This window comes from Anguilla anguilla, chromosome 8 (genome assembly GCF_013347855.1).
Source record: "Anguilla anguilla isolate fAngAng1 chromosome 8, fAngAng1.pri, whole genome shotgun sequence".
In the NCBI taxonomy this organism is placed as follows: Eukaryota; Metazoa; Chordata; class Actinopteri; order Anguilliformes; family Anguillidae; genus Anguilla; species Anguilla anguilla.
Window position 1 is genome coordinate 32,760,060 of NC_049208.1, and position 15,700 is coordinate 32,775,759.

General features: G+C 40.0%; 1 protein-coding gene across 2 annotated transcripts in view; it reads right to left on the reverse strand.

Annotated features, from left to right (window-relative positions):
- LOC118232716 (oxidation resistance protein 1-like) overlaps positions 1–13,692 on the reverse strand; it is a 105,492-nt gene extending 91,800 nt beyond the window's left edge. For both annotated transcript variants that reach the window (XM_035427770.1, XM_035427772.1), the window contains exons 1-2: positions 13,556–13,692; positions 5,275–5,363 (exon numbers count right to left, since the gene is read on the reverse strand). In XM_035427770.1, the coding sequence (XP_035283661.1) occupies positions 5,275–5,291 (17 nt within the window). In that variant the 5' untranslated portion in view covers positions 5,292–5,363; positions 13,556–13,692. The remainder of the gene's footprint in view (positions 1–5,274; positions 5,364–13,555) is intronic.
- Positions 13,693–15,700: the final 2,008 nt, after the last annotated feature.

Below are 15,700 nucleotides of genomic sequence, written 5' to 3' on the forward strand. Positions count from 1 at the left end.
CACACCAACGGTGAAAGGCTGCCATGCAAAGTACCAATCAGCTCATTGGGAGCAATTAGGGGTTAGGTGTCTTGCTCAGGGACACTTCGACACGCCCAAGGCAGGGGATCGAACCGGCAACCCTCCAACTGCCAGACAACCGCTCTTACCTCCTGAGCCATGTCGCCCTAAAACTTCCAGGGCCAGGGCAGACACCCGAAGGATAATGTATGGACCTTGCCTAAGTACACAACATATTTCTGGTGCCAGTGTTTTTTCAAGCACTTATTGAAAATACAAGTTGAAATACAGGCAGTGAGAGCAGATGGCTATTCATTCATACAGGTATACTGTCTGTCTTGTCAAATCACAGGCTGTTTCTGGATCTTACCTACTGCAGTGACATAAGACTTCTCTCAAGACAACAACAAAACAGTATACAACATAAAATCTAGTTTAATAACACCGTGCATCACTTCATAAGCTTGGAACTTCGGTCTCTATCATACTGTCGCTTTGTCTGGATCATTTCTTTTCCAGAACAACTACAGTGTGTCTTACTGCACAGTCTTACTGCAGAAGAACAGGACAGTCTGGTGACAGCATGGGCTTCTGAAGAGAGTGCATCTCAGCAATCTGCCAAATTGGTGGTGGAGGATGCAGCAACGTGACAGGCCAACAAATACAACTGATAATTCCAATTTTGGAGATAAAAAAAGAAATTGTGGGCTAAAAATTGATGTTAAAACCATACCATTTACACCAATCATTCATCAAATGTCTTTGAGCAACTAGACACGCTGAGAGGACAGAATGAAGCAAAAATGATCAATAATTCCATATTTCACGATGCATGGGGTGCAATCATTTAAGCTCAGCCCTAAAGGCCACTTTATGCATCATGGGCAATCAGTGTTTCTATGGACGTGTGAGTGCTGCCCCTCCTCTGATCTGACGCACACACTTTTGCAGGGGGGTTAAATGTCTCACCACTTCATTTATTTTCCAGAGAAAGTATGTTCAAAACACATCTCTGGGAATACGTGACTAATCAATTGCAGGGCTCTTAATGCCAGTTGCTGCTTTTGCAATGCAAATGAGCAGGTATCTGAATGCTAATTGCACCTAATAAAGAACAGCATGACAATAATGAAACAGAACTGACTGATGATAGCTTTCACAATATTTACATTATGATCACTCGCCAGATCGTTCACTAAATGTTTGCACTTAAAATGACAGCGCATTAGAGTGAAGACTTAAGTGTGTGGAGCATTAAGTTTGCTCTACAGTACATTCAAAATTTAGACTTTAAGTGATTAATGCCCTCTGTACTTAAATATGAATTTCTGTTACTTTTTTCTATTTGGCTGTTCTGCAAGTCAAGTTACTGCTGAACCATGAGTTAGGCTATACATTTCAGCTGATGCTCTGTTGTTGTGGGTCACTATTTGAAACTAAAATATACAGCATGTCATGGTCTGTTTCAGGACAAAATGAATGTGACACCACAATGACAATGTTCACAAGTCAAGGTATTCACAACAACACGCCAAATTCCACACGGGCCCCGCAATCACAAGCTATGTTGTTTTCAGAAACGGAAAACATGTATAACCTCATATGAAGATAATGTAATCTAAATATGATTATACTGTATATGTAACAGAGAAATGTCTAGGAAAAGCAATGGACTTAAAATGAACGGGAAATATCCTTTAGTCCAAAAAAAAAAAATCACACAGACCACTTCAGAATGACTAAAACAATGATGAGCCCTCAGACGGCATCCAGCAAGCAGTGGGTTCTCAAGCTCATTTTGTCAGGCAATAATGGCTATAAATTCATATGAATACAAAAAATAAATCCAGGTACCCATCCTGATTCCCAGCTCAGAAGGCTGTTGTCCACTACCCTTCCCACATCCTTTCCAGCTCCTCAGCATCTGCATAAGGACTGTACTGCAGGTTCTAACCATTCTGCAGCTTGATTCATCTACTTCGCAAATTATGACTCATAACCCTGTAATGTTATTACAGTCCCAAGTGAGAGCAATTACCTCTCCAATCCTGACAGCTAGGCTCTACATTACCAGGATAACATATCAGGGAAAAGCAGACTGCAGCTGTTGTCCGTTTCGTGTCTGCTAAAATTAATCAATTCCATTTTGATCGTGAGATATATAGGTAGCAGGAAAGGGACTAGGCTTGCTACAAATAAAGAAAACAGATCTGCTTTAATGGAGGGATATTGTGAAAGCTATTTTAATGATAAAACTTAATATCTATGGCAGAAATCAGACAACTGATTTCAGGAACAACTGGAACAACTCATGCCCTTCAATACATACTGTATTTCAGTTTATGGTATGAATAAAAACATGCTTACATGGACATATATTTCCCAATATATAAAGACAAGAACGAGTGGTCATTCAAGTCTTATAATTATTCAGCAACATATGAATATATAATCATACACCATAAAAACACAACGATAAGGAGATAACAATAGCCAATTCTAAACCCTGCCCAATACGAACTCCCCAAGTCTTTGAGTTGGTGTCCTGGTGCAGTTCATACTTGCCATGCCTTTCTGAAAATAGCTTCACTGTTCTACACAGTTGCAATACTTAATGTGCTATGCAGCTTCATGAAAAACAAACAAAAAAATTTAATGGAATATCAATGGACCATTAATCACAGTGATAAAGCTGAAATGCATGCACCTGTCATACCTTAAAGCTACAATAAGAGAAAGACCTACATTATTGGAGGGAAGGTAAAGACCTGTGACTAAATGACCTTTCTGGTTTTGCTAATCCTTTCCCATCTGGAGTTAGAATGACTATGCGCTAGGGACTTGCTTCCAATATAGTCATAGCTGTAGTGAGTTGGCTGCTGATGGGGTGAATAAAGTTTGATGAAAGACCCCTAATTAAAAATCTTGCTAGATATCCAGGTGGTAGATTCAGGAAATTGAGGGGAATGCAAAGCAAACCAATAATATAACTGAGCAGAAACAGCATAGACTTAAACAGACTTAAATGCCCCTACCGGCCCACTCTCTGTTCTGTAAACACAACCTTTCTTATTACAGAGGGCTGACTGTGCCAAACCTGAGATAGGAAACACTTTTTAGTGTGAATGTCAATGTGTGCTATTCATCCAATCCCTTAGCCCGGGTGCTAATTCTCAGAAGCTATAGAAAGAGATTCCACCCCGTCAGCTTTAAAGTACTGATAAACGGAAGGGGGGGGGGGGGGGGGGCTGCAGATTGGAGACTCAGTTTGTTACCCTATCTAAAGAATTACTTCCCAGGTTATGTCCCGGGGTTTGACATTCTTTATAACATGGTAAAACAAACAGGCCCGTCTCTGTGTGTGGAGTGCACACTGGTGACCGGTGTCACTGCGGACAGACATGTTGACATGCGTCTACATGGAGTAATAGCATTTGTTTGTTGTTTTGGCAGTGAGCCACTGCAGAAGGCGTGCCCTTGGCAAACTACCAGAGATCTCGGCTGAGGGAGGGATTTTCTTTCAAAACACGGAGATCGGCAGGTTCCACTGCACGCGGATCGTTTACACCATCTGAATAATTACCACCTGTTTGGAACGATCTCGCTCCAGCAAGGATGGGCCTTTTCCTGCTCCTCAGAAAAACAATGCCATTTAACTGCTGATAAATTCAAAAGATTCCTTCAAACTAATACTCTGGAGAATGAAATGACAGCTTCATGTTATGCTACTATGATGCATTTCCATACCAAAGTATTACAGCCAGAACTGAGATATGAAACCACCAATGTGACATTTGTGATTTACTATTATAGGAAGGCATTTGTATCAAAATTTCATATCATACTTCATATATTCAACAATGAAGCGGCTGGATTATCTCATCTGAAATGAGTCTCTTCTTGAAGGCAGTTTAAACCACTGCAACCTAAACCACTGGAAAAAAAAAAAAAAAAAAAAACTAAGATGGTGACCTCCATAGAAATAGAAACTTGTTCCACTCTAGCAAAAATGAATGAAAGTTGAATGAAAATTGATATTTGTTTTTGGAGGCAAGAATAATTCAGAAATGTAGTTAGTTCAGCATTTGTGTTAAACAGGCCAGGGCTCCTCAAGAGAAAACAACTACAATGAAAAATAAACGCACACAAAAGGCCACCTTAAAATACCTTCAGTGATGACGGAACAGTCTCATTGTGTAGTACCTGTATACAAACGGCCCTGAAGAACACACTATAAATAAGCAATCTGAAGTACTGTGTGAGAATGACTCACCATAAAACTAACCCTCGACCAGCAAAGAACATCTGAGAGAAGCTGTCTTTTTTTCCCCCAAAGCTTGCAGTACTTGAATTTGACAGTGGGCTCCCTCATGCTGAAGAAATGTTACTATTGCACAATATTTTTGGTAGATCCAAGTGCATTTTAAATTCACTTGACCTTGGTATAGTACTTTCAGTATATGGAAATAACTCAGCCCTAGCTAAGGGAGCTAGATTGTATAGCCAGAATTCATGGCAATTCTCTCTCATAACTTCTCTATGAGTACCTTTGGACGGAGAGAATGACTATACATCGAGCTAAATCTCAATTTCAATGTGTAATCAGTACTGCTATTCTGGCATCATGTCTGATGCATACTAAATGGCTATAGGGCGGTCACTTGTTTGTACACATATATGCACGTGAATGTGTGTATGTGTGTTGGTACCTCTATGTGCAAGTAAGTTATGGGGATGTGTAAATTGAAAATCATCTAATACAGTGTGCAACTTCTCCTTTCTGAAAGTGCCATATGCTGGTTGTGGCAATGGAATTCAAAGTGGTCTGTGAAAACCAGACAACAATAGCACACTGGCACAGAAGCCAATAACAATCACGGCAACCTGAAATGGTCAAATTACGCATCTGCTGCTCAATGACGATGATAATGACAGAACCAGGGCCTCAGTAAAAGCTGTGTCATAGCAGATCATTCAAACCATCTGTCGTAGCAGAACATCTGATCCACGCAGTAATGCTGTAACATTGAAATAATAAGTGCTACAAAGCAGTGAAAAACTAATGTGTTCAACAGCCATGCTAAAGACACACCTGGTGATAAAATTTACAGATCAATCTTATCAAGATTTAATGGTCTGTTTATATTAAATGAAAAGAAATTAAAAGAAAAGGTCTGAATCGTACTCGGTCCAAATCCACCATGCATCGATATGGGCAGCCAGGGGCAGTGAGTGGGGGGGTGCAACTGTGTGAATTTTCAACGCAGCACTAACCTTTTTGTGCTGAACATCTCGGCGAGGTCTCACTTCGGCTGCTCTGAAGGAATTTGAGGGCGAGGAAAGACACAGAAGCCTTCTGGGATCTGAGCACGGGGGGGGGGGGGGGGGGGGGGGGGGGAGGCAAAAATGCATGGTGAGGTTTTCAGCATAACAGTGTCAGTGTAATGATGTCAGTCCAGGGTGGCCTGGCACAACCCTGGAAACCTCAGCAAACTCCCTCACAGCAGAGGGCTGACGCTCACGAACAGGCAGCCACAGAGAGGACAGAAGAAACCAAGGGTGTGTGGAACAGGATGAACCCAGCAGCTGAAGTCCGGTGTTGGTAAACTGCTCTACTCCGTGTAACATCCTAATTCCCTTCTATGGTACTCAACTAGAATGTCATTTGTTGTTACTTTAAAGATCATTCCATTTTTTGAGTAAGATTCAGAGAGCAGAATTCGCCTGCAAAAGATGAAATCACTTGTAAAACCAGCACACATTGTTCTGTAGGTGAAGAAAGAGGTGAGGGTAATTTACATTTACAATTTACTAGCATAGCAATACCCACAAGGGTCTCCAGATTGAGACTGAAAAGCTTACAACTCGGATGACATTGTGGCTTCTGTCAATATAGGAAAAAAGATTCACACAGCAGTGTGCACTGGTAACCATGACAGCCTAGCCCAGCCATTTGAGGACCACCATTGTCCAGACCCCACCGAAGGTGATCGACAAGGACATGTACAGTCACAATATTTCGGTATTAGTGTTGCACTGCCGTAAGCATTTTGTAAGAAAGGTTAATCAAATCAAAATCCCAGGCACAGAACTGCTATTACATCCCTCAAGACACTTATACAGTAGGCCTAATACTTGCCTTCATTGATTTCTTGTAATATCCAGCTGTACGTTCATATGTAAAATGTAATACATCTTCTCATTGTACTAGACCTGGCAGATGGACACATGAGAGTACTATCAAAAAACTTACAGCATTGTTACTACAAATCATTAAAATGGTCTTTGTATCCAACAATCATCTTTGTATTAAACAGCACCACAACTCCAAAGAAAACAAGTGAGCAGTGTGAGTTCTTAGGATGGCGATTATCAGGAAAAGATAAGTATAAAGCCATCCAAATAAATCATTCCTAAATAGATAATAAAACATCTGTCCATGCACATCTATGATACAGGCAGGTATGCCTGGATTTAGGGCCCTCTGAGCGGTAAGTAAACCTGCTCAAAAAGAGCGGCCTGCTCCCTCATGGAAAGGTTGTCACTGTATAATAGGGGTTGTCAATAATTAATGCGGCTGTCTACAGCGAGCCGGCTCACACCACGTCTGTAATGAAAGGAGAGGAGATGGCCTCGTGATTGGACTGGCTCACCACTCACCACTTCCCTTTCTCTCAGGGGCTAAATGCGGATTTAATCTGCAGTCGCCATCGCGCCCGTTTGCTTTCTGGTGCGGACAAGACGGGAAAGCAAATGGTAACAAAAAACTAGCAACTGTGAGTTTGCCTGTCCCTACCCAAAATAACCTGGGTCATATATAAACAATAAACTAAAGTTGATAATTAGCATTTCCCCTGGCTGTGTAAGAGACATGTCATATAGATCATTCGGAACAAATGTATAGGTTCAAATTCCTCCTTTGGACCTCCAGGGGTCCAGAGAGACACTGTTGGCTTACATAACTGTGATGTCAGCACAGGCCCTATATTTGCATCTTTATGTGGAAATGCAGGAGGAAAAGATTCCTGAAACCTTCCAGGAGGAAAGGAAATTCATTGCGCTGCTGAAATGGGCTGAAACTGTTCTGGACAATATCTCCTGTGAGCTTCAGGAAAGTTGTAATGGACACCAGCCAATCAGAACTATTTTGATATTTAAGAAAGAGTGATAATATAACTACCATTATTGCATGGGAGAATGAATATGCTTCACCTTCACAAGCATGGAAAAAATGAGTACTGAGTACATTATTTGTCAACACACTGACTTTAAAATGCTGGCAAAATGTTGTAAAAGCTTTTAGAGGTCCTGAAATAGTTCAACAAAATTAGCTTTAGTTGTCAGAAAACATCTTCCATGTTTATTTATTTCCAATTCCATGTTGCATTCAGCCACTTTGTCCTTCGTCTGATTTAATGAAACATGATGAGAAGTGACAAGGGATGCACTGACCTTTTGAATCCAGCAGCCCAGTGCGGCAAACAAATAGAGGTGAGAAGGGCAGTCGAGCATACTGTTAAGTGTGTGTATGTGTGCGTGTGTGTGTGTGTGTGTGTGTGTGTGCGTCACCCTGACGGCACACTCTGTCCTGGGAGTGGCAGGAGTTCTGAAAGCTCTGTGAACTATAAAGCCGGGCTCACTGCGGCTGTACACTGCACGTCTGAGATTAGAGAGTGGCTTGTTGTGTTAAGTGAGGCGGATCTTGTGACAGCTTCGACTCCGGCCCTGCTCCAGTTGGACCCTGTCCACCTAGGCCATCATGGGGTGGGTCCCAGAACACCCATTTCAGAGCAAAACTGGTTATCCATTAATGATGTGGAAATTCATGTCTGAATATTCAGCTATTTTGGGTGACTTACCCAGACTGACATTTGATGATGATTTTATTAAATTTGAATGAATGTTTTTCAAAATGCAGACATGAGCAATTTATATGGAAACCTTGCAGTACTTCTCACATCTGTTTAAATACATAGAGGTATTTTTAATGGACACCATGTGACACGATAAGCCATTGCTGGCCATTTTGGCCCACCTTAAGAACACAATGTGCAGCTACTAATTACTCTATTGGACTGCACTTATATATCACATAACTCCAGTAACGCTAACAACACATCTAAGAAGAATAGCCTGCTTCAAAGCAGGTGTCTTTTTCCTAACAAGGTGAATGACACATGATGCCCGCACTTTAAAAATAAATGATCTGTCAGATCCAGGGGTACATCCTAGCATGTCATTCCAATGGCACAAACGTAAGATTGGCCCAAGTTCTAAAAAAAAAAAATAAAAAAAAAAAGAAAGAAAAGAAATGGCTAGGGAAGTGTGCTGCAAAACAGAGCTTTTAAATGAGACATCACTCACTGACAACTAAGCGGACCGTTTAATGGACACACACCAATAACGGCAGCCAGCACTTGTCTCCTGTCTGTTGGGCCTTTAACCAGAGCAGATACAAGAGGACCCTCTTACAGTTAGTTTCTTTTCCTGTCAAGATTTATTAACCAAGTCTTCCGTTTCGGTTCTATTGTCTCTGCACAGACTCTCTCCCCTGACACACAAAATTAGCTATCCGGCAAGTAATGAATTGGATTGAACCCCTCTGGGGTGCTGGTGAGCTAGCTACAGGCATAGAGTATGACTGCATTAAATTATTTGTATTGCACCACCTACTTGTAAATATAACAATCAAATAGATAATAAATAGTTTTAAGTTTTATGTACTGAAATTTTGATATGATTTTAGTAATAATTGGTGCGCTGAGTTTGAAAGGCAGCCAAAGAAAAACTTGAACTTAGCTGCAAACACAAAAAAATAAATAAAAATCATGGCAGAATTTCAAAGATGTTGCTTAAATACAGGTCTATATCTTACCTCAACTTCATTATCATTTTTTCATGCCTTTTACCTCCTTTCTCTCCCAAATTTAGAATACCCAATCATGCTCACACTGTGACGCTCATAGCAACCTCTGTTGTTGATTCAGGAGATCGCAGGCAAGAAAATCTACAATGATTTCAATGCATTTTTCTGAAGCAGAAATATACAAGCATTTATGAAAAACTCTCACGGACACAGCCAAATCACTGTTTACTAATGCCTACCCACCACTATAATCCAACATCAGTATAATCCAACATGAAGTGGTTCCACATATTGAAACAATGTAGGATTCACAAGCCAGTTTGGACTTACAGTAAACTGGTTCTCTCAACCCAAAAAGGTAAAGCAGTCATTTTCTTTGTGTTTTTGTAAACAATAAGCCTGTGAATAACATGCAAGGTTGAGGGCACTTTTCCATTTATGAAATTTTAGGCTCATTTCAGCCTACTACCAAAGCTTATCAGCAAGAATAAATTCAGTTTAACCCAGTTATTTCTCCCAACTCACATCACAAAATGACATCTTATCGACTGAGATCAATAATCAAATTGTTTCCCACAATGTCCAATAATAATGCACTGGACTGCCATGCACAGTCATATTTGCCAAGAATCAAGCACTTATTGCAACATAAAAAGCATTTGCCAATACAGTGTGAAATATGTCATTTATTTGTTAAATTTATCACTTAGTCTGGAAAAGGACCTTTAGCTACCGTTGTTTTCCAAAATGCTTTGTGGATATTTATTCACTCAGCTTATTAATCCTGTTTACAGGCCGAATACATTTCTGTCAAATAGCTGAGCTGAGCTGGCAGAGTGTATTTTGCAGCCAAACATGAAGTTTAATAATTCAAGTTTTCCCTATGAACACAGTGAAACGACCCTTAAAGTAAAAAAGCTTTGACTGTGTTAGCTTGAGTAGCATGTGATTTGTCAATGAGAGACGAGGCAGGTCTGGGAGGGGCGAATTACTGGCCGAGTCGAGACTAGAAGTGGTGGGGTTAATGGAACTTAACACCGAAAATCCTCTGTAATCCAGGAACGGCATATGCCTCTGTTTACTGTATTCTTTTAGCCCACCGATTATCCACCCTGTACTCTATTGCCTCCGCGCCCCAGGAGTTCTCTATCTAGTCAGGAGACACTGCCTGCTAAAGGTAGCTGAACAAAAACAAAAGGGGTGGGGGGAAACACCATAGCAAATAAACTACCACATCGGTGGAAAAGATACTGCAGAATGACCCAGAGCAATCAACTGGGTAACAATGATGCTATGAGGTCAAATATATAGATATAAACCCATATGTCTCAGCAACAGAAATCAAGTAAAACTAATGAAAATGGAATGCATTTCTGTAATACTGCATATTAGATTCTTTATTCCATCTGATTTCAGTCGGTATAATAGACCAATTATTTAGCAGTAAGCTCATTACGCAGTTATAATGAGGTCATCTATCCGCGGCGCTGGCATGAACGTGGAGGCCGATGAGAGCGAAAGCACGGCTCTGCCCTTTCAATTATTCAATTGCCTCCCCGTCGTCTGCTCTTGCGGGGAGGCGGCACTCTGATTTAAGACCTCTGTTCGCTCGGGCTAAAGGACAGCTAACCGTATTACTGGAAGCAACAGCCACAGAGAGCTCACGGAGTGAACACCGTCGATTTAAGTGGGACTCCACTGACGGAACCGTGCCACTTCGAAAACAGTTAAATACACGTCGCATGGAAGATCAAAGTAGGAATCTCTGCTGTCGGAGAATGGCAAAGAAGACATCCGTCATGGAATACCTTCCAACTTTTTCAAGTCACAGAATCGGTTTCTGACTTTTCCCCAGTCTGAGTTGCTGGATTAGTTTCATGGGTTTTTTTCAGTAATCCCCCATCTGATTACGATGGATGGTTACAAACAGAATAAAAAAATAAAAAATACAACACATCCATAGCAACAGAGAACTTTCAATGTCCTCAAAGTGCCTCTTTCCTGATGATGACTGTGGTCGACAGTGTTCAGCATAGCTATTGACAGCCTTAATTACCTAAATTGCTCTCAATTACTTGCCCTCTGAAACACAAGGTTAAATTGCAATTTCAAGTCAAGTGATTAAAAATCACTTCATTTTTAGCAGGCTACTGCAGACAGACAAGGTGTAGAAAATTAAAATGAGAGAACAGTGAGTGAGAACAGTGAGAACAAGTCCCAGGGCCCTGACTGACAAGGGCTCTCAAAAATATTAAAACCTAAGATTTTCTGGGGTGGTGAGGCCCAACAGAACATCTTTTCATGAGGCCCAAAATCCAAGAATGGCATGCTCTCCATGTAGTGTTGTACTTTGAGCTATATTCAAAAGAGGAAACCTTAGAAATTTCATTACACAAGTAAGGAGTCCACTGAGCATTTCATTGGTATTTCAAATAGACTGATATCTAATTGTTTTTGATGTTTTTTGTTGATTCTAAACCCTGGTCTTAAAATGGCACTACCATTTTGAACAAAATCAGTAAATAGTAGAATCATACAGATAAAGGCACAGGTACATGGAAAATCATCTTCTTCAGCTGGGTCCAGAAAGAAGCACAACTAGGCAGAAGAATATCTTGTGCAGCTTTTCATATTAGGAAAGTCTGTGTTTAGGGTGGAAGAATTTACTTGCTGTCATTAATCACCTACTGGTATAGGCTACATCTGTCGCACTGAAGTCTCTTGTTATCATGTCCAGACATCATGAATCAGAAACCATTAGCAAAGGCTTTGGGGCATGACATCAAAAGTGAGATATGCTCAGCAGTCATAATTATATTTTGGAAACTCTATAACCATGAGTTCTTGAAGCATGACTCTTGGAAAATGAGACTGCTCAAATGTAGGCAAAAACTTGGCTACTGATATTCAATAGCCGTTTTCACCATTTCCATTTTATAGCCAGAAATAGCTCTGAAATATTGGATTTTGCTGCTTGATATTACAATGTGCTGTTATTAGGACACTGTTTTAATTGGCAAGTGCCCAAGGGTGTTCTATAAGAAAATAGACCCCAAAGGAAGGGCTTGGTTGGACATAAAGTACCAAGAGTTTCTAAATCAGCAACTTGAAGGCTGTTAACTTGGTGTATACCTTGGATTACATCTATAAACACTTTCTGTTTCTTCCCAGACAATTTTTGAATAAGCACTTTCTATTCAACAAAATTCTAAATACTTTCATAGCTATTAGACAAGCATGTTAAAAGACCATTCTAAAGTTACCCAATATTTTCAAAACAGCCTTTGGTGCTCTGATACAGCATTAATTACAATGCTGCTATCTTCAGTTCAAATATTTGAAGCAGTGTCTCTAAAATAAACAATAAAATATAGCTATAGTGCACATTTACTTATTGTCTGTAACTTGTAAAGAGAATACAAAAATGGTAATTAAACAATTGTACCACATCTATGATGACTCGTATCTAGTCAGCCTCTATCATGCTTTCCAGATGTCTACATTCATATATTATTAATAGTAAAGCATATTACAAAAATATATGTCCAGGCAGTCTGTCCATTCTTAGGAAAAACATTTTATGGTCAATAATCTGCTAAGAATTATGCTTTTATTTTGTGAAATATAACTGAAAACGTATCACCAAGATGTTTCAATTTCATTCACCATACGGACCTAAAAGTTAGGCTGCATCTTCTATGTTAATACAAATCCGCGAACTAGGCTATACGAATAGTCTATACAGTTGCAGCTACTGTAAGGGATTTGTTAGTCACATGACAACATAAGCGGGGATGCTACCACCTTTCAAACGGAGCAAGGAAGTAAACCTTAACAGTAAAATCGACCACCTCACAACGGATGGAACCGCTTCCCTTAAATCCCGCTCTCTCATTAATAGCGCATTAAAAAGTAACCCTACCTTGGTCAAACGCAGCAATGGAGCATCGTTCATTTTCAGTGGCATGTTGATGAAGCGCTGCACGTTTGATTAATAAATCGCTGACACAGTCATATTCATGATTTATGTTTTACTGGCAACGCGCACAGAATGAAATTATTCTGGTTTAGTAAATTATCCCATCTATATTAAAGAGGAAAACAGCACTATATTTAAAACATCTACAGATGCAAGAGAATGATAATTCTTACCGGCACATGCAGAAACGTTTGCAGTCTAGCACCATACATTTTATACATAGCCTATGTTCTGGGGACATGTTGGGTGACTTCTAGTACCGGGACGGGATATAAACAGTACCGATGAAAGCAGCACCTACATAATGTATTGTAGTCAACTGCAAACACGAATGTGCAATGACTGGAAACGGTCAAACACCTTAAAATTAAGTATTGTGCTTTAAATTACACTCGCTGCAACAGCTGTGGGCAACATTTCACTTTTAGAAATAACAACAGCCAGTAGCACAGAAGTGTGCCAGTCCACTGCAGCGTCCTGACGCTCTCCGATGGTTGCAATTGTCCATTACTAAACGAAGCGCCGGTGTTCGTTTGTGTGGACATTTTTCAGTAGCCTGCCGGGGAGCCTTAATTTTCGACTTTATGGGCTGCTTCCCAGGCATAACATTAAGTTGTAAACCTCAGCAACACAGAATAAAAACAACCGGAGAAAAGCACGTCAGCAGGGAACGCAAATTGTAGGTAGGCTACATAATGGTATTTACTTACTTTAAATCCAAATGTGTTACGGCATGTCCCACTTCAGTTTCTAAGGTACAAGCTAAGTCTGCTGCAAACCCACGTTCATCCAGTCTGCAGGTGCATCTTAGCTTTGTATACAGCATGCTCAGTCATTTGACCTCTGATGATACAGTAGAAACTACCATTACTAACGGTGAAAATAGGGGAGGTCCGGATCAAACCAAAGGGTTTGTCCCAGACAGTTCAACTTTGCATTTCAGCAAGTCAGTTATTGCCGCGAGGTACCACGCTACCGGGAAAGGGACTTCTACTATTTGCATGTGTTTATCTCAAAGATTCTCAACATTTAAAACGTAAAAAAATGCAAAATTACTCAAACATACAAAGCACTGTCTATCATTAATTCAATTTTGCAAAATCTAGGCCTGCCGTTAACAGAATATGGCCATTCAAACTTTATGCGTCATATCCTCATTATCTTCAGACGGTAAGATGAAAAAACACAGGGCCAAGTTTAACGAAATCATTTAGATAATTTTTTTGTTCTGTATTTGTTACAACGAACTGATAACAATAATGCATATAAATGCATGAACTATACGATAATTAAATCTAGAGATATGCATACACATGCATACGTGCAAACACATGCATTCTAGCTCAAAGAAACACATAGGCTTGGATTCAGTCTTATTTGACCATGAATTACAAATAAATGAAAGTGTTCATCATATTTTAAATGGATTATGGTGTGTTTTAATTATGGTGTAATTTAATGGGCTATTGTATACACAGTCGACCTACGAATTGTATGTTGGTAGATGATCTATAGGCCTAGCTAACATTAATTTACTGTATGAATGTGCCATTTGCAAGGTAGCTACAGTAGCCTGCTTAAAAAGTAGTGAAGTAGAAATGCCACAACTTGACCATGGTCAATTTGACCATTGTCACTTTATGAAAATCAATAAATCAGCCATCGTGAAATCCATATAGCTCCCCCTCTATGACTTTTCCTAAACATGTGTTTTGAACATTCTAATATTATTCGAATATAAATATTGCATACAATTATAAACACATACTTAAATGGCCATAAACAATCAAATTGACCATTATTTATCTTGCCTGTATGCTTGAGAATTTTGAACGCTGCATGTAACATTGTTTAAAAAGAACTTCAATAAAACCGGTAACTACTATCGCAGGCATTGTCCAGCCATGGGATTGTTCTGTGGTCCTGCAGCTGGGTACTACTGAAGTTCTTTTGAAACAATGTTACCATCACAGACATCTTGGAAGCTTTGGCTCCCAATTCTCAGAGCGCGGTGCTCAGTGGTTTAGCGGTTTACTGTGATCCTTCAGGTTTAGGTACCCAGTCCGCATGCTGTGGTGCCAAAAAGCCCCATAGTAAAACATGGCAGCCTCCATGAACTGGCTTCATGCACCAATGTGCAGCTCCCATAGGAATCCCTGCAACCAGTCAGCAGAAGCTGTCTCCAGTTTATCTGCACCTCAATGCACTCATCACACAGTAGATGTGCAGTATAGCAATATCACTGTAAATAAATAAGTAGAGTCGAAAGCATGATATTTCCCAGAGTGTGTTGTAACAGGAATGTAATAGGAATGAAAAGGATTTTCTGCCCATACAAGGCTACAAGAAGTCAGCTCTCAGTGTCTTGTATAAGCCTTGTATTAACCAATGCTAGTTAGGATTAACATGTGGTATACTGTAACTCTGGAATTAACATTATACTCCTTTTTACCTTTAATTAGTTGGTGTATTGACACCATTTAGAAATCTTTTTCACGGCTTCTCAACAGGAGTCTCCCAGGGCTCAATGCTTGATCACCTTCTGATCTTGCCTTTCTCCCAGATTTCTCACATCTCTCATTTTAATTTAGGATTTCTCTTGGAACGCTGATGGTGGATAAATCTTTCCATCTCCTTTCTTTGCTTCTGACTGATATTTCCCCTTGCCCATTACTACATGCCTTGTAGAGACTTCTGATTGGATGATGGTCCTTGTTACATGGATGGTCAATCGGCAGATTTTACAGTGAACGTCGGCGATGAAACTCTAATGTGTGCAACCTAAGTGGGGTGTTTTCTTTACAAAGGTGACAACTATTATTATATATTGTATACATATACAAAACAAAAGAATC